Source organism: Lissotriton helveticus, chromosome 11 (assembly GCF_964261635.1).
Source record: "Lissotriton helveticus chromosome 11, aLisHel1.1, whole genome shotgun sequence".
Lineage (NCBI taxonomy): Eukaryota > Metazoa > Chordata > Amphibia > Caudata > Salamandridae > Lissotriton > Lissotriton helveticus.
In genome coordinates this window covers 863,231,559-863,257,253 of record NC_136072.1, presented here as the reverse complement: position 1 = coordinate 863,257,253, position 25,695 = coordinate 863,231,559, and the positions used below count along the sequence as shown (strand labels likewise).

The following is a 25,695-nucleotide window of genomic DNA, read 5'->3' as shown; positions in this document are numbered from 1 at the left end:
TACAATCCTAAAAAGTCATGCACCTTTCTGCTATGTATCCAACCTTCCAGAGCCTTAGTAACACAATCCACAAAGTCAACCCAGTCTTGAGATTGTACCTTTTGTGTATCTCTGAACTTAATCCTGTATTGCTCAGTGGTTAAGCCAACCCCATCAATCAGAGCACTCTTCAAGCCTTTGTAATTAGAAGCATCCTCTTCCTTAAGAGTGAGGAGCTTGTCTCTACCTTTGTCTTCAAAGGAGAGCCACAACAAGATTGCTGCCCACTGCTCCTGAGGGACCCTCTGTACTTTACAGGCTCTCTCAAGTGCAGTTATCCATTTGTGGATGTCACCACACTCTGATAGGGAGGGACAATCTTGTTCAGGTTCCTATGGTCATGAGTATGTTCTCTAGCTCTAGGGACACTGTTGCTGCCACCATGGGGCTCTAGACCCAACTTTTTAGAAGCTTTCTGAAGATTTAGGGATTCCCTGTCAAAGGCCAATTACTCTCTCTTGATTCTGAGCTGAACTCTGTCAAAGTCAATCAGTTGGCACTTTCTATCCTACGAAGACTCCCTCCTGTGAGAAGCAGAGGTCCTATGAAAAACAGAGGTCCCTACAGATACACCAGAATGATCAGACTCCTGAGAAGGAGATCTGGATGTTCCTGGCACACTGTTAACTCTTCCTGGTAGAGTGAAGAGAGGACCACTTGGGCCTTCTCCTCCCTCCCCAGGAAGAATTGGATTGTCCAGGTTAGGATCATCTTGATCCTCCTGGTCAGCATTGGATTTCTAGTCATAGAGGTTTTCACTTCCTGGCCTTTCATCCTCTGCTGGCCCACCCAACGTGCCTGCCCCATCAGGCACTGGAGTCTTTCTGAGGTCATCTAAAAGCAAAGCCTCTATGAGGGGTTGAGTATTTGGGTTTTTCCCTGTCTTCACCCTTCTAGAAGGACACATATTTCTCAATTCCTGAAATGAGAGATGGTCATACATAGTAAGCAAGGAGTCACTGGCTTCTGCCCTAGAAGACATACCAGTGTTATGTGGTGTAGGCACCTACCTAACCTAGGGGCCGATTATGATTGCGGATAATCAGCATCCCCCGGGCCGGCGGAATCCACCGCCGGCCCGGAGGATGCAGATTATCCGCTGCGGACTGGAAAAAGACCCCCCGCCAGATTAGGATGGCTGGGGGATCTATTTTCCGTCGACCGCGGCGGAAAAGCACTAACATGGCTGGCGGTGTCTGTCAGACACCGCCAGCCATATTAGGATAGCTGCGGTCATATGCCTTTCCACTGCGGCATTTCCGCCGTGGAAAGGCATACGGTGTTGTCTTCGGGGGCCCATTGCGGGCCCCCAGGGGTGAAGTGGGGTGGGGGGTGCACATGGAGGGTACCTATGGTACCCCCTGCCTTTGCGTGCAGGAAGCGGCAGGCACCACGCGGTGCCTACAGCTTCGTGTATGCAAAGGTAAACATGCATTTTTTTTACATTGCGGCGTGTGCTGCTTCAAGCAGCACCCGCCGCAATGTTAAGAATACAGGATGTAACCGCCAGGGTGGCGGTCACATCCTAATTGGCACGGAGGGACCGCCGCTTCCCCTGCGGACGGTCCCTCCTCCTCTGGGGTGGCGGACGGACGCAGGTCCGTCCGCCATCCTAATAGGCCCCCTAGTGTGAACTACCAAACTCTCTTGAGTTGGAGAAAGGATGTGCTAGGCCCTTGACTTACCTAACTCCAAGTTCAGTAGAACTTACTTTATTCTAGACTTGATTTATATGTACCCAAGTACCTTAAATGGTTTTCAGTTAGTCACTCAATGAGATTATCTGATAAAACAATAGCAAGCTTGAATCCCAACCGCTGAACACCAATGTGAGAAGTTGATCTGGTATATGCTGTCCACTAATTAAAGTGGGCACCTTGTACTAGTCCAAACAACCCTTATTGGTGATTAGGTTAAAGACAACCTGTATTTAAAGGTATCCTAGTGGTAGCTATGGAGATCAGCCTTCAGGCTAAGTCTCGAAGAAATGTAAAGCAGCTTGTTTACCAGTCTATAACCTCCTGAATGACCAAACGAAATGAGAACCACACCAGGTATCTATAAAATATATGTATTTATTACTACATTCTCTCTACTAACCTCTTTAGGAGATTAGAGAACAAGGCACACATTATTACAGTACTAGAATGACAGTAAATAGCACAATATACAGCGGGCTGCAGGGGGAGACGAAACCATATACTAAGAAAGTGGTATAACAACCATGACATGACTAGACACAGTGCCTAGAGCACGTAGAATCGCTGGGACCCCAAGGAACCACCCAAGGTAGTGACACAGGGGACCCACGGGGGACACGAGCAGTGTGAGAACACAGCCGCGAGCTCCGTACAACCCTTTCAGACTTAGAAGGTTCTAAGTCCAGCACCCATGTGAGCACCGGAATACTCATGTTACCTAACCCTGGGAAGCCGGGTGCATAGGTGTCAAATGGTGTAAGAAATCTTCGTTGTTTTCAATGGCGAGATGCTGCAATGTGCTGCTGCAATGAAGAGGAAAAATGTCCAGTGTGATCCAAGCCTGGATCAAAGGTGAGAAGGACCTTTGATGCAGAGGGGACAGAGTCTGGATCACTTGCCAGTGTCCAGGGCCTCGATAGAAGAATGCCCACTGATGTCGGGTGTTTCAGGTGAGAAGAGGTGAAGCTTGACTCTGCAACTACGGGGACCAGGAGATGTTGACAATGACCATAGTCCACAGGCAAACTTTTCCACAAAGGATGTCGAGTACTGGGGGGTCAGTGTTTGGATTGAGCACCAACAAGCCTTGGCAACTGCAACCCATGCGGTCAGGGAAAAGATGCTTTGGTGAGGACCAGCAAGGTCTGGGGACTCCCCAAGCAATGGAGAGTCAGGGCACATCTGGAGCAACCAGGTAAGCCCACAGAAAGTTAAAGTTGCCTTCACAGGGACACACAGGCCAACAGACCAGGGATCGCAAAGGGACCTTGAGAGGAATCACAAAATACCAGCCCATGGAAAACTCATGGAGTGTAGGCCAGTAATCTTCAGTGGAATGACTGCTCAGGGTCTGGACTACAAGTTGCCCAAAGCACAGCTTCAGGGGTCGCCGGAAAGCAGATGCTTCTGCAAATGGACACGGTGCCCAGGGGTTCGGGTTGCATGGTCCCCATGAGGGATATGGGTCTCAGGCTTGCTGAACACACTAGTCAACCCCAGGGACACTAAGAAATCTACCTCCTGTATTGTAAAAGTCTTTGGAGTCCTCAGGAGCTTCAGAGTTGCAAACTGGTCAGATGTGTCTTTGGTGCCTACTTAGCAGGGGAGTAACTCCTTTACTCCAAGGGAGATTCTTCAATTATCCAGCGTTGTGCAGATCATTAAAGTACTTGGTTTCTGTAGCAGAGTATAATCCAGGTAATATCTAAAGTCCTGTAGCCAGGGGTTCCTACCTTATACCCAAGGAAGGGGTGGGACAAACTCTGGCGACCCACGTATGGCAGGTTCAGGACAGAGGGGTGGCTGCATCTATATCCTTTGTCCAGTTTCATGCCAGAGCAGGGGCCGATAGTCCCTGCAACCGGTTTGAGCTGGACTATGCACAGGGACACCAAATGTGCCCTCGATGCAGACATCAAAGCACTCTTGGAGTGCACCCACCCAGCCCCAATTCACTTAAGCCTGTCTGGGAGGTGGTTATACCTCCCTGTGACAGGAAACCTATTGTCCAGCCTTGCCCTGACGGAGTTTCTTCCAGCAGTAGGAGGGCAGACTCGTTTCAGCCACAGGCATCATCCATCTTGTGATGCCAGGGTCGAGAGAGCTGGCACCGGGTGTACCAGTATTTTCATATTTCTCCCTCTCCAGGAGGGTGAAATCATACCTCCCACACCAGTTACTGTTGTGGAGGTATGATTCCAAAGTGTTTGACACCAAACAACAGTCTTCTGTGCAGCCGTTTTAAAGTTTGCATTTACTGCGAGGTTATAATGCACTTAAAGAGTATATGGTATGGCTACATCATGAAACAAACGCAGAGAATAGATTCCGAAGGCTGCAGAGGGGCTCTGCTCATGCATGGGCACCTTCTCACATAAAACCCAGCACCCTGCCTTCAGGATGGATAAGGCCTGCCATAGGGGTGACTGATAGGTGTATATGTGCAGTGATAAGGTAGAAATAGTGAACCTATATCTAAGTAAGGGGTGCATGTACCACCGTACACAGGTTGCAGTAGCAGACCTGTGGTGTCAATCTGAGTGACCTCTCAGGGGTGGCATAATATATGATGCAGCCCCTGGGAGGCCTCTGGGGTACCTATGCCCTGGGTATATAGTATTCCATATACTAGGGACTTATAAGGGTACCCCAGAATCCAATCTGGAGTCTACCTAAAGTACATGAACAGCCTATTTAGGTAGAAAGTGGATAGACTGGAGTCCTGATTAGCAGGATCCCAGTCAAACTAAGTTGAAAACCAGCAAAACACCAGGCAAAAAGTGTGGGTAACTATGCAGTCAAATTCCACCTTCTGATAAATAGGAGATGGAGTAGACCAGAGTTGCCATGGTTAGCTTGTAGACCAATGAGAAGCTAAGGTTTTTAAGAGGGTCAGTGGGGGTAGCAACAGGTCCGAGTTCTGAAGGCCAACAGGATGCATCCTGTTGGAAGCTTTTGTTTCCAAAGATCACTACCTCTGTAATGTCAGTGCTGAGCTTCAGGCAGTTGTCCTTCATCCAGTTGGTGACATCTATAATGCAGTTGTGGAAGATAGTCTTGGCATTGGTGATGTCTTCGGAGAGGATGAGTTGTGTGTTGTTGGTGTAGGAATTGAATGTTGAGTCTGTGGGTTTTGACGATCCTGGCAAGAGGTGTGATATATGTGTTAAAGAGGGTGGGACTGAGCAAGGATCCTTGGCTTATCCACAGATGATTTCCTTGGTTTTTGGGGGAAGTCAGAGTTTTTGAGTTCTTCTGGTGAGCAAAAGTTGGAATAGATATGTTTTTGCCTAATTCTTTATGCATTGCACCTCAAGTTAGCATTCACTGCACTATTTTATATTCATCCGTCATTTCGTGCCATGATCGAAACTAACTTTTGTCTCACTCGTTCTGCCGCAGCAGAAAGTAGCTGCAATATGTTCTCTTGTATTTCCGCATGGTTAACCTTTGCAGTGCTAATGAATAAAGTGTTTTTGTCATCACATATCTTTCTCACTGGACAGGCCTGCTCCCACCCTTAGAGCAGCGGGCGCAGGCAGAGTAAACTTGACGCTGAGAAAGCATGTACCAGGTCCTGGGATTGCAACTCAACTTTGTGTATCCCCTTTGTTCACCAGCTACCAACTGGAAATTTCCAGTCTGGGCGTGTCTTTAGTGATTCTGAAGATATACATTATGTGTTATCATGTTGGCAGAGGTCAGTGCCTCTGCAACAAAATAAGGTGGCTGGTCAGACCGGACTCCACTCAAGTGTACTTCTAATAAATAACTTTTGTTTTTATTCTCTAATATCTGACCGACTCTTCATTTGTGAGGAAGGCCGAGAGGTGGTAACGAGTGACCCTGGTGGCCCCAATCGGGTCACTTCCTTCACAAAGAGGCAGCCCTGTTCAGTGGAAACTAAGAGCTTATTACTAGTTTGGTGGCCCAATAGACCGACGAACCCATAGGGGGCAGTCTGACCACTGTCACACTATGTACCCACCCGCAGTATTATGTCTGCGGTGGTTGGGCCGCCATGAAACCGCCGGCGGCTATGGGATCAATGATCCCACTGGGTCGACAGTCTTTCACCCGCAGGAATATGCTTACGGTGCCACAGCCAGCACTGTCAAGCATATTCCGAGTTGCCATTTCACCCCCCTTTTCAAGGCAGTGAACCTGCCATAAAAAGAGTGGCAGAATGGTACTAAAAGGCCCCTGGTGGATTTGGGCTTGGGGTGCATGTGGGGGGCACATGTAGTGACACTCTGGATTTGGAACCACCCCACTTTTCTGTATGGTGTGGCATATATGCCACATCTTAAACTTGTAGGAAGATGCAGTCAGCAGCGCTCTGACTGTGGCAGTCTGCGGGATAGGCTCTTCTATGAGCCTAGCAGACCGCCGCCACCAGACCGCCGCAGGACCACCCGACAGACCAGGATGTAATTCCTAATCTGGCGATCAGTCAAACCACAGCTTTGGTGGTGCTGCAGCAGATGAAGGGTCGTGTTGTACCCTCCGCTGTAGGACTGTCCAAGTCGTACTAAGTCCCTAACACTTAATCAGAACTACATTTCAGTTATCTCTGCATTTGACACAACAATGGTAACCATGCTATATTGCCAGCTACAGTACATAATGCACCAGAGAAGACAGAAAAGAGCACGGAAATCAGAGTCCCTAACAAAGATGTCATGTAAAGAATAGTAATTGGTTGAATGAGCAATCATTCTGAACTCAAATGTATTCTGCATGAAGGGAGGGGCTTCTGATGGATAAAGAATATAGAATAGGTCACATGGGTGCATTGCTCGTCCATTGGAAAGCTACTTAGTCCAAAAGTTGCTGAGATAGAGGTGGAGTGATTGGAATTAGAGGACTTGAACTTAACTTCAGGGCAGTGCAACCGGTGCGGCTGCCCCTGGGCGCTAACCTGGAAGGGGGAACTGACCTCCTGGGAGGCGCTATATTTAGCAATAACCTATGATTAAAATGCACCTGCTGCAAAGTTCCTTCTAAGTCCAGCGATCAGGCAGCAATAAAAATATCAAGTTAACTCTTATGATTAATGTTCCTGCAAAAGAGAGGGAGCGCGAGAGAGAGAGATCGAGCAGAGCTTTTTCTAGTTTCAGTTTTGACTCACCATAAATTAGCACAGAGGTTTAGTTTGCCTGCTGCAAAGAACAGATCTGTAATCTATGTGGATAGCTGAGTGGATTAGTAAAGGAGCCTGTACGAGCGCTTTAAACAAAGGAAATGTTTGTGAGAGGGGGCGCTATCGCGAGATGAGGGGCTAGGTGGTACTGAGGGAATCCGAGTTGGAGTTAATGGGGGGGGGGCAAAAAATACTTTTGCGTCGGGCGCCACCAGCGCTAAAGCCGGGCCCGGTGCCTACAGCGAATGTATGCAAGTAAAAGAAAATCCGAGACTGCGCTTCCAACGCCTACTAGAAACATCCCGCGACATATGTACCATAAGTAGATTCGATGTTTCATATTATAGCACGCATTTAAAATTAGCATTTATATGCATCGGGTATCTATAAAGAACTCCGAAATCCGCGGAAGCTTTAAGTTAGATGAAATACGGGAACGTGCGATAGCGGGTGTGGGCGCACAACCCTACCACACGCCTTCAAGAGCTCAGATGCTGTCCGTGGTCTGCATTCAGGCTGCGGCGCTCGGTGCCCCAGTACCATCTTTGTCACACACTCTCTGTCCTTCCGTAAACCGCTTCGAATCTGTGTTTTGAATGTGCATTTAGTTACACGCTCGGTGGTCCTCTGCCTGGGATCGTGGCTGCTGTCCAAACTTCTTCTGCGTAGGTCCTGGGTCTGTCATCGCACGATTCACCACAGCCCTCTTTGACGAACGGCTCTGTGGCAAGGAGAATCCCCTGTGGATGGTGCTGTGACTGGTGACTTGCTAATGTGAGTATTGTGGGGAGTGCGCGGCGTCGACATTCAATACTTCTCCCAAACAGCTGAATATGTAGTGCAGATTTCTAATAAGCCGTCTCGACATTCGAAGCGCTCTATTTTGCACAAACATTGGAGCGATAGGGTAATTCTGCTAATTCTGAGTGATAGGGGTTGGATCTGTTCTCTAAATGTCCAAAACCTCTTTTCTTTGTGCATTTTATTTCAAGGGGATGTAGTGATCCAGTGTGGTAAACTGCTCTTTCAGGTAAAGCCCCCGTTGTGACAGCTCACGGGGGGTAGTGGCAACACCCGGTGACAGCAGCGGCTTCCACTCGGTATCTTCTCTGCAGCTCCCAGGGACCCCCTTTATCGCGGAGTCTAAACGCTAAGTTTACGGTGTCCGAACTTTCCCCAGCCCTCAGCAGACAGCGTCCTCTTCTTGTCCCCCCGCTCCATTGCCTCTGCTGCGTGTGGACCGCACCTGCCGGCCTCCGGGATAACTTCCGTCTGGGACAGATCACCCTCCTCCTGCGCTCCGCGGATCTGCGGTCTCCCGCGATCCCCCGGCTGTGATCTGTCCCGCGCCCTCCCTCCCTCCTCTCTCCCGGAGACGCCTCTCCCTTCCTGCCTCTCCCGCCCCCTTTCGCCCTCGCACTGCAGCCTGTAAATCCGACCCAGGCAGAATCCGCTCTCTCTCGTAGAACCACATGATCCCATAAAACATTCATCGCCTCTCAATCCCTGATCCAGCCCCATAAAACATTCATCTTTGCTTTTTACTCTCACTGCCTGCGCCCGGTTCGGTGGCGGGGAAGCTGCGGAGAGGACCCGGCGCCCGGAGCGCCCGCCCTGCAGGTGGAGGTGGGATCTGCGCAGCCGGAGGAGGGTGGATGCAGCGCGCCGGGCTCAGTTTGGACCGGACTCCGTGCTTCTGTGGACGCCCGTGATTTCAAGGGTCCTGACGTCCTCCGCGCGGGACCCCAGCGCACACTGGAGGCTTCGGAGCGCCCCAGAGGCGGGGTGCTATCTCCGGGGACTTCCGATTGAAGTTTGACTCAGGGTTTGCTCTGGTTGTGGAAGGATTGCACCCGCCTCGAGACCCGGTTTGCTTTTCCAGAGGCGCCTCGCTCGCAGCCTGCGATGAGGAGGGGGTTCGCTGGAGGTAAGTGGAGTGCCCCCCCCCCCCTATTTCCAGAACCTAAATGCGTCTTCCATGCTTTGGACTCGAGTTCCCAGATTTAAATATTAGTGCGAGGGTGTATGCATTTTAAAAGTCTCAGGTGACTCGATACCTGTGTAAAGATTGATCGTGTTCAGCCGAGATGCTCTGCCTTCTACCAACTGGGCACTTTCGCCTTTGGGGCTTGGCAGCGGGCTGCGTCTGAGCTGTTCTGGCGACGAGGCTGTTCCTTAACTAACTGTCAGCCTGGTCCGTATGGGCTCTGACACTAAAATTACCTCAATCTTTGTAACACACTAGCCTGTCCCTTTCTTGTTTTAAGAGTCCGTTTCCTGCTTCTTTTAGAATGTTCCGAGACTGTACTTTCATTTATTTTATCCCCGAGCCTCCGTAATTGTTCTAACCATGGACCCTGACTTCCTCTAACGCCAAGACTGTATACCGACTGTTCTAGCGGTGCAGGCGCTCTAAGATGTTTCTAAGCATCAGGGGGATCTTTTTAACAATAAGGATATGGCATAATAGTATTAATCAGGTCGCACCTAGAATGTTTAATCAACCGGGCTGTATTTTAATTATTCTGCATTGAAGTTAGATCATAATTGGTCTAAGAAGGGTCTGTATCTTCTGACAGCGAGTATTTACCTTAATCTGTCCAAACACGAGCCAGTGTTAATTGTTCTCACTGAGTCTTTATGCTAATTGTTATGACAATGAGGTAATGTCTTAATTGCAATGAGGTGTACCGCGCGAGCTTTAATAACGTGGTTGTGTCTCAATTGCTCCAACAATGAGGTTGCACCTTAATTGCTTTAACAACCAGGCTCTTTTTTTCACGAATGGTATTGAACTTTGATTGCTCTTAAAAAATGCGTGCAGTTGTTAAACGAGGCTGCGTCTTAATTGCTCAATCAATTAGGCGGCATTTGAATTGTTTTAACAATGAGGCTTTAATTCAGTTGTTCCAACAATGCTCCTGCCCTGTGATTTGTTCAAACAATGGCATATTGTTGCACTAAACAGCTTCGGGTTCCCTAACTGCGAGGCTGCCGTCGCCCGCGCACCTCTCCCTGCAGGGACAAGGCGCCTCGAGTCCCCTAACAGTAAGGAGGCGCGTTGCGGTTGCTCCAGTGCCAGTCTGACCGCGCACCTATCCCTACAGGGATGGGGCGCCTCGAGTCCCCTAACAGGGAGGAGGCGCGTTGCTCGAGTGCCAGTCTGCACGCGCATCTCACTCTGCAGGGCTGAGTCGCCTCGAGTTCCCTAACAATGAGGCAGCGCGTTGCCCGAGTGCTAGTCTGCACGCGCACCTCTCCCTGCAGGGATGGGGCGCCTCGAGTCCCCTATCAGTAAGGAGGCGCGTTGCTCCAGTGCCAGTCTGACCGCGCACCTCTCCCTGTAGGGATGGGGCGCCTCTGGTCCCCTGACAGTGAGGACTCGGAGGCGCGTTGCTCGAGTGCCAGTCCGCCCGCGCACCTCTTCCATAGATGGGGCGCCTCGACGTGTGCCCTAACAGAGAGGGGGCGCGTTGCTCGAGTGCCAGTCCGCCCGCGCACCTCTTCCATAGATGGGGCGCCTCGACGTGTGCCCTAACAGAGAGGGGGCGCGTTGCTCGAGTGCCAGTCGCCAGCGCACCTCTCCCTGCAGGGACGGGGCGCCTAGTTTCCCCCAGCAGTGAAGAGGCGCGTTGCTCGACTTGCCTGCAGAGCTTCCCTGCAGGAATGGAGGGTAACAAACGGCCCTTCCTTACCCTGCCTGCTTTCTATGTTCATTTTACAGAAGGCATAGGCGGCAGCTTGAGGACAAGCAGGAGGCAGGGTCTGTGCTTATTATGAGCCCAGCACACGAAGAAGCAGTCGTGGGTTGTTTCAGCTCACGATCAGGACGAGAACATATTTAGAAGCCAATGCACGCGCTCTGAGTCCTTTCCTAGGCTGATCGCTTTAATCTAACTTCGCCCCACCGGACGCCGTCCATGCAGTGTAGGAAGACTTAGTACAAAAGGCGGGACGTTATACGAGGATATAAGATACCGAGGGGCACCGGGCACTGCCTGGGCCAGAGGGACCGAGGGGGGTCACTTCTCCAGAAGAGATATTGGAGGTCGGGCTTAGGGGCGCCCCTAGCCCAACTCAACCCCCCGCACTCTCCGAGTTGATCTTCGTGGCACAGATAGAGCTGTTCCAGGTCTGACTAGCTGAGCACTTGTGTGACTGTCCCCAGAAAGGGGCCTTGCTGCTTCCAGGGGGGCTGTACTGATTTCAAGCTGAGTTATTGGGAAGCAGGGAGGGTACACTCTGAACAAAAGTGAGCTGCAGTGAAGGCCATTGGGAAGCTGAAAGGGTGAATCCTGGACACAAGTGAACTGCAGTGAAGGCCACTGGGAAGCTGGACGGTGCCTCCTGAACAAAAGTGAGCTGCAATGAAGGCCACTCGGAAGCTGAACGGTGCCTCCTGAACAAAAGTGAGCTGCAGTGAAGGCCACTGGGAAGCTGAAAGGGTGAATCCTGGACAAAAGTGAGCTGCAGTGAAGGCCATTGGGAAGCTGAAAAGGTGCTTCCTGAACAAAAGTGAGCTGCAATGAAGGCCACTCGGAAGCTGAACGGTGCCTCCTGAACAAAAGTGAGCTGCAATGAAGGCCATTGGGAAGCTGGAAGGGTGCCACCTGGACAAAGGTGAGCTGCAGTGAAGGCCACTGAGAAGCTGAAAGGGTGAATCCTGGACACAAGTGAACTGCAGTGAAGGCCACTGGGAAGCTGGAAGGGTGAATCCTGGACAAAAGTGAGCCGCAGTGAAGGCCATTGGGAAGCTGAAAGGGTGAATCCTGGACAAAAGTGAGCCACAGTGAAGGCGGGAAGCTGAAAAGGTGCCTCCTGAACAAAAGTGAGCCGCAGTGAAGGCCATTGGGAAGCTGAAAGGGTGAATCCTGGACAAAAGTGAGCCGCAGTGAAGGCGGGAAGCTGAAAGGGTGCCCCTGAACAAAAGTGATCTGCAGAGAAGACTACTGGGAAGCTGAAAGGGTGAATCCTGGACAAAAGTGGGCTGAGGTGAAAGTCACTGGGAAGCTGAGATGGTAAACATCGATAAAAAATATGAGCTGCAGTGAAAGTCCTTGGGAAGCAGAGATGGTGCCTCATGATCAATAGTGAACTAAGCAGTCCGTGGGATCCAGGGAGGGTTTACCCTGATCAGGAGTGTGCTACAGTGAAGGTCATTGAGAAGCAGAAATGGTGGATCTTGATCAAAAGTGAGTTTCTGTTAAATTGGAAAGCAAAGAGGGTGCACAGTGATCAAAAGTGATCTGTAGTCAAAGTGATCGGGAAGCAGAAAGGTTGCTCATCTGCTCAAATGTGCGCTGCAGTGAAGGCCATGGGGGAGTCGAGAGGGTGATGAAAAAGGAACTGAATTGAAAGTCATTGGGAGACCGAGCGAGGAGCCCTCGTCAAAAGTGAGCTGCAAATAAAGTCTCTAGGGAGCAGGAAGGGTGGAGCCTGCTGAAAAGTGAGCTGCAATTAAAGTCACTCGGTAGGAGGAAGGGGAACCCTGACCAGAATTGAGTACGTTGCAGTTCGCTTCCTGGGAAACAAGGGGGGCGCTGTCCACCTGGGATTCAGCTACAAACAAAACGAAGGGAATGCCGAGCGGGTCCCCGTATTATATAATGAGCACCTAAAGCCGTTGGCGAGCAGGAAGGGGGCCCGATATACCACGGTGAGCAGCAGGAAAATCCGCCGGGAAGCTCAGGGACTTCTCTCTGCACAGGACCGGGCTCAAATGGAGCCATTGTGAAGCACAGAGGCCGCAGTGTATCAAAGAGCAGGGCTTTAAGTGGGTTGGGTCCTGCCGGTATTCAGCAACGGCAGTTCTTAAACGCAGGTCCTAAGACAGGTCTCTATCGGGCTCTCCATTGTTGGTCTCAGGGCAGGAAAAAAAATCTTAACTCTGCAGCAGTGCCACCCTTCCCTGCCAAGGATGTAGCTTCAAGGAGGCTTGTTTTGATAGGTTCAGAGTCTCATCATATCAGAACACAAGAATGTTCAATATTCTATACAAAGAAGTCATAGTTGTTGATTCTTTATCTTAAACAACTAACAACCATTGGCAAAGCCAATAGCTCTGACTTGCTGTAGGTGTAATGTGACATATCTAGATGTTTTGACAGAAGCATCAACATACCAGTCGGACGGCAAGCTGTTCTAAGCACACCATTTTAGTTTGCCACGCCCTTAGTTGCATGGCCACGCCCCTTTGAGAGACACCTAAAGCCCTGCCTATGGCTGAGCTGTAAAGAGTGCCATGGGACTGCAGCTCCTATGGGTGAGCTGCAAAGAGGCGGGGGGGGGGGGAAGGGGGAGAATCGGATCACTGAGAAGCACAGAGACTGCTCTCTTCAAGGGCCGAGCTGCATGGGGGTCTCTGGGCTGAGCTACAGGGGGTCACTGGAAAGCACAGAGGCTGCTCTCTGCCAGGACTCCGTTGTAAGGAGAGTCACTGGGAAACACATCGGCTGCTCTCCACCAGGACCGAGCTACAGGAGGGTCACTGGGAAGCACAGCGTCTGCTCTCCACCAGGACCGAGCTACAGGAGGGTCACTGGGAAGCACAGCGGCTGCTCTCCACCAGGACCGAGCTACAGGAGGGTCACTGGGAAGCACGGAGGCTGCTCTCTTTCAGGACTCAGCTGAAAGGATAGTCACTGAAAAGCACAGAAGCTGCTTCCGTGCAGAGCTGAGAAACAGAGAGAGTGATTGGGGAGCACAGAGGCAGCTGGCTGCCTGGGGTTGGGGATAAAGAGAGGGGGGGGGGGGTCATCAGGAGGCACAGAGGCAGCCGTCTGCCCAGGAATTAGGTTAAAGGAGAGCCATTTGGGTGCGCAGAGGCTGCCCTCCGGCCGCTGGGATGCAGGAGCAGCCACTGAGCAGCACTGATGCTGCTCTCTGGGCAGGACTGAGGTGCAAGGAGAGGCACAGGGAAGCACCGAGGCTGCTCTCTGGGCAGGACTGAGGTGCAAAGAGAGGTACAGGGAAGCACCGAGGCTGCTCTCTGGGCAGGACTGAAGTGCAACGAGAGGCACAGGGAAGCACCGAGGCTGCTCTCTGGGCAGGACTGAGGTGCAAGGCGAGTCATTTGGACGAATGGGGGCTGTTTTCTGTCTAGGACTGAGGTGCAAGGAGAGGTACAGAGAAGCACTGAGGCTTGTCTCTGGGCAGGACTGAGGTGCAAGGAGAGGTACGGGGAAGCACTGATGCTGGTCTCTGCCAGGGCTGCTCTGCAGGCGGTGCACAGGGAAGCACAGACGGTGCTCTATGCTAAACCAAACGGCAAGGAACGTTAATGTGAAATCAGGGGACATGTCAAAGCAAAGAAGTCTGTTGTGAGCCTGGCGGGCTGCTGCTCCCCACTTGTGTGAGGTGTAATGGAAGCTCTCGGGAGGCCGACCCCGGGCAGAATTGGCGTACAGGTGAAGCCGCTGATGAGGAGAGCAGCTCTTCGCTGCCCCGGAATGAGCCACGAAGTCGAGTGAAGCCGAGCACATGCAGGGGTCGAACCGTGTGGCCGCCCTCCGCAGCCGAAAGAGGCTCGTACCCGAAACACCCCCCCCCCCCCCCCCCCACACACACACACACACACAGACACTCCCCACACGTACACAAGAGGTGGGAGCAGGGAGGGGCGAGTGTCGGTTAACGCCTGGTCCACCCGTGTCATTGCTCTCCAACTATGGTGGCTGGTTAAGAGCGAGTTTCCCGCCCTTTCGCAGGCCCAATGCTACATTCTCACAAGTGCTCAAACCAGGCAACCTAGGCACGGGTTGTATATTTTAGAGCTATTGGGCATATCCGGAGAACATCCTTACCGCTCAACCTGCGTTCACGAAACACCACCCTGGGAAGCTCCGGAGCACCTACCCTCGCGCCGCAGCCTTTCACTTACATAACATGGCGCGCCCCTGAGATCCGATGTAGAGACACTGGAGACCGACGGCAAGTGCAAATTAAACAAAAACAAGAACAGACAACTAAGCATAAAACACCTGTGCTTATTCAATGCATATACATGTGCAAATAAAAACAAAACAGTGCATGTATATTTTATCTATAAAATGATAACGCATTTTACATATGAATATCATGCAATAAGTAATGATTTAGAAATACACCGACAAATATATTTGTTTAGTTATTTATTTGGTTTTCCACAGCGCCTAAAAATATATCACCTTGCCAGCACCATTCTAGACCCCAAAGCGTGCACGCTGAAGGCTACTATGGGATGGATGGACAGATAGACGGACGTTCGGGTGTGAAGTGCCAGGATGCATGGATTATTAAATTGTAGATTGCAGGGCTCTTGGGTGGATGGGTGGTCGGACGGAGGGAGATGGATGGCTAGATGTGAGGTTCCAGGGTTGACTCGATGAATAGATAGACAGACGGATGAAGGTGGATCTATGAACGGACGTGGATGAGTGGACAGACGAACAAATAGGGGGGGATTGTTGAAAGTTCCATGAAGATGGATAATTGTGGTGGATTGATGGATGGGTCTTTCCAGTCTGATGAATGGATATAGACGGCAGGACGGATGCGCAGACTGGAAGAGAGAAATGAACGAATAGACGGGTGGAGGTCCCAGGCGGAGGTGCATGGACGGACGGATGGATGGATGCAGGGGTGGATGGGAGGTCCCGGGCGGATGGGAGCATGGACTCACGGAGGTGTATGTTTGGATGTGAGATGCCAGGCGGATGGCAGGATTGACGCACGGAGGTGCATGGATGGATGGATGACCCAGGTGGATGGAAGGATGGATGCACAGAAGGATGGACGCATGGAAGTGCATGAATGAATAGACGGGTGGAGGTCCCAGGCGGAGGTGCATGGACGGATGGATGGGATGTCTCAGGTGGATGGAAGGATGGACGCACAGAAGGATGGACCCGCGGAAGTGCATGAATGAATAGACCGATGGAGGTCCTAGGCGGAAGGAAGGATGGACGCACGGAGGTGCATGGATGGGTGGGAGGTCCCAGGTGGATGGAAGGATGGACGCACGGAGGTACATGGATGGACAGATGGATGGATGGGAGGTCCTCAGTGGCGTCACTAGAGGGGTGCGGGGGGTGCGGACCGCACCGGGTGACACCAACACATGGGGTGACACCAATCTGCACTGCAGCCTCGCCTCTGCTCTAACCTTTACTGTCGCTCCCTGTGCAAGCTTGTTCCTCATGCTGTTCACACTCGCCAGTGTCTCGCAGGAGTGAGAAAGACAGAGAGAGCTAGAGTGAGAAAGACAGAGAGAGAGGGAGCAAGACAGAGAGAGGGAGACAGAGGTAGCTAGAGGAAGTAAGACAGAGAGGGAGCTAGACAGAGAGAGGGAGCTAGAGGGAGTAAGATAGAGAGAGAGGGAGCTAGAGGGAGCAAGACCGAGAGAGAGAGGGAGCTAGACAGAGAGAGGGAGCTAGAGGGAGTAAGACAGAGAGAGAGAGATAGAGTGAGAAAGACAGAGAGAGGGAGCTAGAGTGAGAAAGAGAGAGGGAGCTAGAGGGAGTAAGACAGCGAGAGAGGTAGCTAGAGGAAGTAAGACCGAGAGAGAGGGAGCTAGACAGAGAGAGGGGGCTAGAGGTAGTAAGATAGCGAGAGAGGGAGCTAGAGGGAGCGAGAGAGGGAGCTAGAGGGAGCAAGACAGAGAGAGACGGAGATAGAGGGAATAAGAGAGAGGGAGCTAGAGGGAGCAAGACAGAGAGAGAGGGAGCTAGAGGGAGTAAGACAGAGAGAGAGGGAGCTAGAGGGAGTAAGACAGAGAGAGAGGGAGACAGAGGGAGCTAGAGGGAGTAAGACAGAGAGAGAGAGGAAGCTAGACAGAGAGAGAGGGAGCTTGAGGGAGTAAGACAGAGAGAGAGGGAGCTAGAGGGAGCTAGACAGAGAGAGGGAGCTAGAGGGAGCTAGACAGAGAGAGGGAGCTAGAGGGAGTAAGACGGAGAGAGAGGGGGCTAGACAGAGAGAGAGGGAGCTAGACAGAGAGAGGGAGCTAGAGGGAGTAAGATAGAGAGAGAGGGAGCTAGAGGGAGCAAGACAGAGAGAGAGGGAGCTAGAGGGAATAAGAGAGAGGGAGCAAGACAGAAAGAGAGGGAGCTAGAGGGAGTAAGACCGAGAGAGAGGGAGCTAGAGGGAGTAAGACAGAGAGAGAGAGAGGGAGATAGACAGACAGAGAGGGAGCTAGAGGGAGTAAGACAGAGAGAGAGGGAGCTAGAGGGAGTAAGACAGAGAGAGAGTGAGACAGAGGGAGCAAGACAGAGAGAGAGGGAGCTAGACAGAGAAAGGGAGCTAGAGGGAGTAAGATAGAGAGAGAGGGAGCTAGAGGGAGTAAGATAGAGAGAGAGGGAGCTAGAGGGAGGAAGACAGAGAGAGAGGGAGCTAGAGGGAGTAAGAGAGAGAGGGAGCTAGAGGGAGGAAGACAGAGAGAGAGGGAGCTAGAGGGAGTAACACAGAGAGAGAGGGAGCTAAAGGGAGTAAGACAGAGAGAGAGGGAGACAGAGGGAGCAAGAGAGAGGGAGCTAGACAGAGAGAGGGAGCTAGAGGGAGTAAGAGAGAGAGAGAGGGAGCTAGAGAGAGTAAGACAGAGAGAGAGGGAGACAGAGGGAGCTAGAGGGAGTAAGACAGTGAGAGAGGGAGCTAGACAGAGAGATGGAGCTAGAGGGAGTAAGATAGAGAGCGGGAGCTAGAGGGAGTAAGAGAGAGAGAGAGAGAGGGAGCTAGAGGGAGTAAGACAGAGAGAGAGGGAGCTAGAGGGAGTAAGACAGAGAGAGAGGGAGACAGAGGGAGTAAGACAGAGAGAGAGGGAGACAGAGGGAGCTAGAGGGAGTAAAACACAGAGAGAGAAGGAGCTAGACCGAGAGAGAGGGAGCTAGAGGGAGTAAGACAGAGAGAGAGGGAGCTAGATAGAGAGGGCTAGAGGGAGTAAGACACAGGGAGAGGGAGCTAGACAGAGAGAGGTAGCTAGAGGGAGTAAGATAGAGAGAGAGGGAGCTAGAGGGAGCAAGACAGATAAAGAGGGAGCTAGAGGGAATACGAGAGAAGGAGCTAGAGGGAATAAGAGAGAGGGAGCTAGAGGGAGCAAGACAGAAAGAGAGGGAGCTAGAGGGAGTAAGACAGAGAGAGAGGGAGCTAGAGGGAGTAAGACAGAGAGAGAGGGAGACAGGGGGAGCTAGAGGGAGTAAGACAGAGGGAGAGAGGGAGCTAGACAGGGAGAGAGGGAGATAGAGGGAGTAAGACAGAGAGAGAGGAAGCTAGAGGGAGCTAGACAGAGAGAGGGAGCTAGAGGGAGTAAGACAGAGAGAGAGGGAGCTAGAGGGAGCTAGACAGAGAGAGGGAGCTAGAGGGAGTAAGACAGAGAGAGAGGGAGACAGAGGGAGCTAGAGGGAGCAAGACAGAGAGAGAGGGAGCTAGACAGAGTAAGACAGAGAGAGAGGGAGCTAGAAGGAGTAAGAGAGGGAGCTAGAGGGAGCAAGACAGAGGGAGAGGGAGCTAGAGGGAGTTAGACAGAGAAAGGGAGCTAGAGGGAGTAAGATAGAGAGAGAGGGAGCTAGAGGGAGTAAGATAGAGAGAGAGGGAGCTAGAGGGAGGAAGACAGAGAGAGAGGGAGCTAGAGGGAGTAAGAGAGAGAGGGAGCTAGAGGGAGGAAGACAGAGAGAGAGGGAGCTAGAGGGAGTAACACAGAGAGAGAGGGAGCTAGAGGGAGTAAGACAGAGAGAGAGGGAACCAGAGGGAGCTAGAGGGAGTAACACAGAGAGAGGGAGCTAGAGGGAGCTAGACAGAGAGAGGGAGCTCGAGGGAGTAAGACAGTACCTAGCGCCGTACAGTTCCGACAGAGGTGGTCCATGGGGTAAGTCGTGAGGGGGTGACACCATGAGTTACCCGCACCGGGTGACACCAACCCCAGTGACGCCACTGGAGGTCCTAGGTGGATGGTAGGATGGACACACGGAGGTACATGGATGGATGGATGGGAGGTCCTAGGTGGATGGTAGGATGGACACACAGAGGTACATGGATGGATGGATGGGAGGTCCTAGGTGGAGGGTAGGATGGACACACAGAGGTACATGGATGGATGGATGGGAGGTCCTAGGTGGATGGTAGGATGGACGCTTGGAGGTGCATGGATGGATGGGAGGTCCACAGGTGGATGGAAGGATGGACGCACGGGAGTGCATGGATGAATAGATGGATGGAGGTCCAGGCAGATGGAAGGATGGACACACAGAGGTGCAGGGATGGATGGGAGGTCCCAGGTAGATGGACGGACGGCATATGGAAGGATGGATGCACGGATGTGCATGGGTGAATAGATGGATGGAGGTCCCAGGCTGAAGGAAGGATGAACCCACGCAGGTGCATGGATGGTTAGGAGGCCCTAGGTGGATGGTAGGATGGACTCACGGAGGTGCAGGGATGGATGGATGGATGGATGGATGGATGGATGGATGGATGCAAGGTACCAGGCGGATGGAAGGATGGACGCTTGGAGGTGCATGGATGGATGGATGGGAGGTGCCCAGGTGGATGGAAGGATGGACGCACGGAGGTGCAGGCATGGATGGACGGAAGGTCCCAGGTGGATGACTGTCTCGATGGAGGTGGAGTGATGGATAGATGTGAGATCCAAGGCAGACAGATTGGGACGGCGGATGGGGAGTGTGGCCCCCGGGTTGTCACATTCGGAAGAGGGCTCCAGGAGCCCGCTACCCAGTGTCCCCAAGAGGCCCCACGGCCTTCCCGCTCGTCTTGAAGAAAGGAATTACTAGTTCAGAGAGTGTGCCGGGCACACGAATCATTAACTGAATCGTTGTCCCACTTTCGCTCGTTTACATGTCCATTAGTGAAAGGGAAATCATCTCGGAGTTCACACACGTTCCGCACGAGCTCGCGGCTCTGGCTTTGGGACTCGAGGAATCATTTTAGGAACCGAACGCCCATCTTACGAAGGCCCCCAAGTGCAATAATGCGCGCATACGACACGTACACTTCATGCTTTGTTCACTCCGGGGTTTTCAAGTTGATAACTTCTCTTTGATGTCCTACTTGCAGCCATTTCCCAGTGTTAGGGTATAATTCCAGCAGCTGCATTCTCTCTGGGAGCGCGCGCACAGGGGGCAGCGGGCGATCGCACGTATTCAACTGCAGACTGAGGGGAGGGACACAGCCCAAGAGTGAGAGAGATGCGAGTCACGAAGCAACTGCCCTCCCACACCCGTGACAATTACCATGATATTAAACGGTCTAGTGATGCCCGCGTTATGCATGCCACAGTGCTCTAAACAGCGCGAGAGGCCGGTTGGGAATTCAACGCCACCAATACCCCTGGTTCCTGTACACCGAGCAGTATTTAATATTTAGACAGCCTGGCAGTAAGGGGTGTGAAAGTTGACAATTAAACAGGCCCCAACAATATGTGTACAGGGACAGACTAAAAGGTAGTTCTGCTGATCTACAGATGTGTGGGTTTATTGAGATACTGTCAGACTGACGGATGCGTAGACAGGTATGCATTCAGAAAAATAAACACGTCTGCACATATAGAGAGATACTAAGATAGATAGGCATTCAGATAAATGAAAACCCAGAAACAATCAGGTTGATGGATGGATGGACAAAGGCAAATACATGGGCAGAGGCAGCTAGATGAACAAGACGATGAACAGAAAGATGGGTTTATAATACGTTTTGATAAATGTACTTTCGAGATAAGAATTGTTTAATGGTGGTCCCAGCTGTGAGTGCAGTTCTAGAATTTACATACAACGAACATACATGAAAATCATACGCATAGTCAAAGGATTGTCTGTACTGATTTCTATCTCAAAATAGCACAGTTCAGAATTCATCCGGAATGGGGTATTTTAGATGAACTTTCTGCCCATCATGGACTTAAAGTCAATCATACCCTGCCCCTCCCACCCTTTACCCTCAAAGAATCCTAAACAACTAATGGCATTTTCAACATATTTTAAAGGACCATACAAACACACTTTTGCGTTGTCCCCAATAGTTTATTCAAATGTCACTTGGAACTTAATGTCGATTGGAAACAAGCACCTTAAGGTCAAATTCCCCAAACTGATTTCATGTGCATGGAAATGTTCTTAAAAGAAGGTACAGCATTTTTTGTCATTCCTCGGGTGTAAATGCCCCCTCCACCCAGACTTTCAACGATGTAGGATCCTTTAATGAATATTGGTGAAAACAAGCATTTATCTCTTTTGAAGCTAAGCAAGTCAGGACATTCACTTATCTATGATTGTTTCGAAATGTGAGCCTTCCCTGAGTCTTCAAAGAGTGATGGCTAGTATTATATGCCATCAATCTAAATAACACCTTCTGGGCATGTCAATGCGTGTCACAAAGCATAAAGCATTAAATGTCTGTAATGGGCCTCGTTGTTTATCAACTACATTGCATTTTTCCCCCAGAGAACATGTATATCAGGAAATACCCTAATGTGAGTTTCCTAGACAATCAGTAGAGTGATATTTTGCACTTAAGAACATCTTATTGCTTAACCAATTCACACATACTATCCTGGCCCAATTGCCTTCTCTCCTACTCCTTTCCTCATTTATCTATCACTTCTTTTAGGCTGCAGTAACCATTCATGCTCACTTTAAGCATGGCACTCTACAGAACTAGAAACTTTGGGATGAGGGCATATGCATATTCCCAAGTAAACACTGGACGCAGAAAAGGCTCTGTTTCTATTTCTCCAAAATGTTTCTTCTGGTAAAAGCAGCCATGCTCCTCTCAACTGGGGAAACGTAATCGCCGATTTAACCTATGGTTAAAAGCTCTCGTTCGCCCTGTATCTTCTTTGGTAAAACTCTTGTCTTCAAACTGCAGCTGAGATATGTAATTAATTGCAAAGGAGATGAAATTAGAGGCCAGAGCTGCCGACTTTGGAACTAGGGTACAAGGTTCGAGCCCTGTCATGAGATTAATATCCTATGATTCTGATTAAAACACTGGAACCCCGTGCCTAAAACACACACCCAAAACAATAACAAGTTAATCTTTCCTTGTATAATGTAATCAGGTGCTCATGTATAGCGCTCTAATGCTCGTCTCAAGATGAAAAGTCACACAAGGAAGAGATACAAACAGAAAGAAAAATTGCAAATGTACAAATAGTAAAGTCACTCAAGGAAGAGATACGAATGGATGTACTCTAAGAGTCACATATGAATGGTAGAGAGTACAAAGGTCTACTGCATATACTAGTGATTAGAGTTATCTCTATATACTTAGGGAAGGTAAATGAATGGATATACTCTAAGAGTCACAAAGGAATGGCAGAGAGTACAAAGGTCTACTTCATATACTAGTGATTAGAGTTATCTTTATATACAGAAAAGCAGAGTTCCATTAAGTCGGGTCGGAGGGGGGATGCAGTCACAGCATCAAGGGAGGGTGGGAGAGATACACGGGTATGGAGAGAAAGCAAATCCGAAAAGGGAAGAAACATTTGAGGATCGTAAAGGGGGAAACAAGGGAAAAGGGTTAAAGGACGAGGGAATGGGCAAGACGGCGGGTCAGGATTCAGAGAAAAGCGGCCGAGAGCAGCAGCAAAATGGCGGCCAGGACAAAAGAAAAAGTAAAGAAGTCCACTCCCTAAACTGTCTTGGAAAGCTAGCAACCTGCAGAAAGTCTTAAACTAGCAGCCAACAAAGACACCAGACAACTGAGGTAACAGAGTGACAATATCATGCACTAGACAGATGTTGATCAATCACATTCTGAAAAAATTGTTATCTTGAGGGAAAAAAAACGTTCACAAAGTCTTAAGTAAAGGGAATTCTAGTAATCCAGCCTAAATTCAATCATCAAAGTACCTGTGAAAACTCTGCCACTATAAGTAAGTCTGTAGGATTTTGCAAAGTTCAGCTGGAATGAAACGATTTCCATGTTCTGCAGGTTTAAGGATAGATTAGTATTTACCCCGAAACTCTAAACAGTTTATTGGTATTTTTAGTGACAGATATGTCAATAGAAATGTACAACAATAAATACAATGTCAGGGTCAATAGCATGCTCAGTTAACCAGAAAGCACAGCAACTTAATGGTTACAGGCAAGTTTGCAATCCAAGATCGGCATGTATCTATACATATCACAGGATAACCACTTCTATATTGCACGCATAGGCAAGATAAGTCATCCATGGGCAACATTTTCCGATATTCTTGAGGGCATCTATGAGCGTCATAAAGTAGTCCTCCAGTGCCGTTCATTGATCCATCCCAGCCTGTCATGCTTCGAGTTTTGGGGCCTCTGCAACTTACCAGTTTTGGGCAATATCCTTCTTGGGTAGAACTAGGCCCACACCGAGCAAGACATCTGTGTATTTATTGATGTCGTGGTCATCAAGTAAGTCTAACAATACAATCTTGAGGGTAGGGAAAATACATTGTACCAGTACCTCTGAGAAAGCCTTGGCTACTCTGTCTGAAGATTTTGTATTACACTGCAGCTCCAGACCGTACAGTGGACGGCTCCCTCCACCACTTAGCACATTGACTGTAGTAGGACAATCACCTACTTCCTGACACAAGTGGGACATAGAAAAACATCAAAAAGGGAGGTATAAGGAAAAACAAAGAGGAGGACTCCTCCAAACATGTATGCAAATAATCAAGGAGGGTCACAACTATTATGTCAACCTCGTAAGGGGTAGGGCTTAAAACTAGTTGACCATTGAAACTTAGCGACAACATCCCAGTAGTCTCTCAGCATCCCCATTTTTTAACCATATCGACTATGGGAACCAACAAGTAATGTTTTTCCCACTTCCGGGGATGCCTGGCTCCACCTTGGGGACTCCCAGCAAGGGACCATCCCACAGGGAAAGCCAGGACGGGTTCCCCAGAGTTATACAGCGCCGGGACGCCCCGTTGCTGGGGCAGCTGTGCGCTTTACAAGTATACTACATTTAGCCAGATATTTTCTAACTCAGTCTTTATGTAAACCCCCACTCCGATATTTATGCATTCTGGATAGGCATAGATACTATCAGTGCTCCCACGTATCAGTCGGTCACAGCACGCCCCTTTCCGTAGCGGGCTAGGGAAGAACCCTATGAAGAAGCATGCCACCAAGGGATATTTAAAAGATATTTTTTTTCTTCCTATTACATGGTTGACGTAATATTCCTTTTTCAAAAGAGTGATTCCTCTTGATTATTTACTGTGTTGCTCCTTGTCTCACACACTCTGTTTTATTGTTTGGTTAGGTAATTTAATTTAATCTATCACTTTTATCATATTAGCACTTTGATGTGTAGCACTATGAATGCACTTTATAGAAGTAGTCAAGACACAATATATGCCCTCTGAGGCTGAATCAGTAGTGTGTGGGACAAGGAGCAACACGTGCACATTTGGGCATAACTGCAGGTGTGTTTAATTAAAGATGCACATGCTCAAATATCGATATCGATAATACCGCACGGCAGGGTTTTGGCATTTGCACCATGCAGATAAAATTATAAGCGTGGGCAGTCCGTATTGTGGACTAAATCGGTAAAGTCTTTAGCAAACGCCGATGTTACATAATTTTATTGTATTTCATAATAGAATGTAATTGAATGTAATGAATGACTGGTGTTTAATACTGCTCCGCATGTTAATTTGTGATCACACCAATTTTAGTCTGTAACAATGTTGAGTTGGTAAACTACGAGTCTGTCTTCCATTATACTGTGTCAGTGGTTCTACACGAGACACGTCACATGCACAGCATTTAAAAAATGGTTGATTTTGATAAAACAGTGTTGGTGAGCAAGCCTGCTGGTTCAAGCGAAATAGTCCGATCAGCAGACAAATAAAATCTTAACGATTTGTCAAGACATGGCGTCGTCATTCCTTGGTTGCTGAGGAGTGTGTATTGATATATATCCCAACACACTCCTTCTCATTACGCCAGTTCCTTGAGCGTGAAGAAAGAGCACCGACCACTGAAGTTCGTCATACTGCAATGTTTATTTCTGCTCATATATATATATATATATATATATATATATATATAAATATACACACACACACACACACACACACACACACACACACACACACACACATGCATTGGAAAGAAGCTGATGAAAGAGATTTACTGTTCAGAAGAACAATATTGTCTTGCCCATGTGTGTATATGTACTGCTGTGCTTTCTGGTTAACTGGATGTGTTATTGACCCAGAAATGTTATTCATTGTTGTTCATTTGTATTGACCTATCATAAATACAATTAGATACCCAGACAAATATACTTGGCCTACCAATGAGCTAGGTACTTTATCAACTCAATGTAAATAGGTAATTTATGTCTTTATATTAGTGGTCCAAATTCCGATTGTAACTCACTGAAAAGAAATAGGTTTGCTGTTCAGAAGAACAATATTGTCGTGGACCTATGTATGTATGTATGTATGTGTATATATATATATATATATATACATACTGTGTATACATACATACTTAGGTCCAAGACAATATATATGTATGTATACATAGTATGTATAGATACATACATGCATTGGTCCAAGACAATATTGTTCTTCTGAACAGCAAAACGCTTTCATCACAATGTGGCACAAAGGCAAGCATGTTATGTAGTAACATGTGCAAAATAAAAGTGTCCTATAACATGCACAGTTAGGTTAACATATAGAAAACAACATTGGGCCATGCAAGAAAAACACAACATCCTCCCTTTGGTCAGGATACTAACACAATAAAAATCACTAAGAAGTATGAACAAAATTAAAAGGTATACAAACTCCAAGCATAGCTTGTAAAAGTGATATTCTGATAGTTATAA

At 49.3% G+C, this 25,695-nt stretch overlaps 1 protein-coding gene across 5 annotated transcripts in view; it reads left to right on the top strand.

Annotated features, from left to right (window-relative positions):
* The window catches only part of RTN4R (reticulon 4 receptor), a 906,839-nt gene that overhangs the window by 64,200 nt on the left and 816,944 nt on the right, over positions 1-25,695 (top strand). The window contains exon 1 of one of the 5 annotated variants that reach the window (XM_078665917.1): positions 7,641-7,656. The exons of 2 other annotated variants lie outside the window; for them this stretch is intronic. Coding sequence is in view for 1 of the 3 variants with exons in the window: in XM_078665914.1 (XP_078522040.1) it covers positions 8,788-8,809 (22 nt within the window). In the remaining 2 variants the exon portion in view is untranslated. Of the gene's footprint in view, positions 1-7,640; positions 7,657-8,236; positions 8,810-25,695 lie in introns of those variants that run through there. 2 more of the 5 variants (XM_078665914.1, XM_078665915.1) reach the window with 2 other exon arrangements.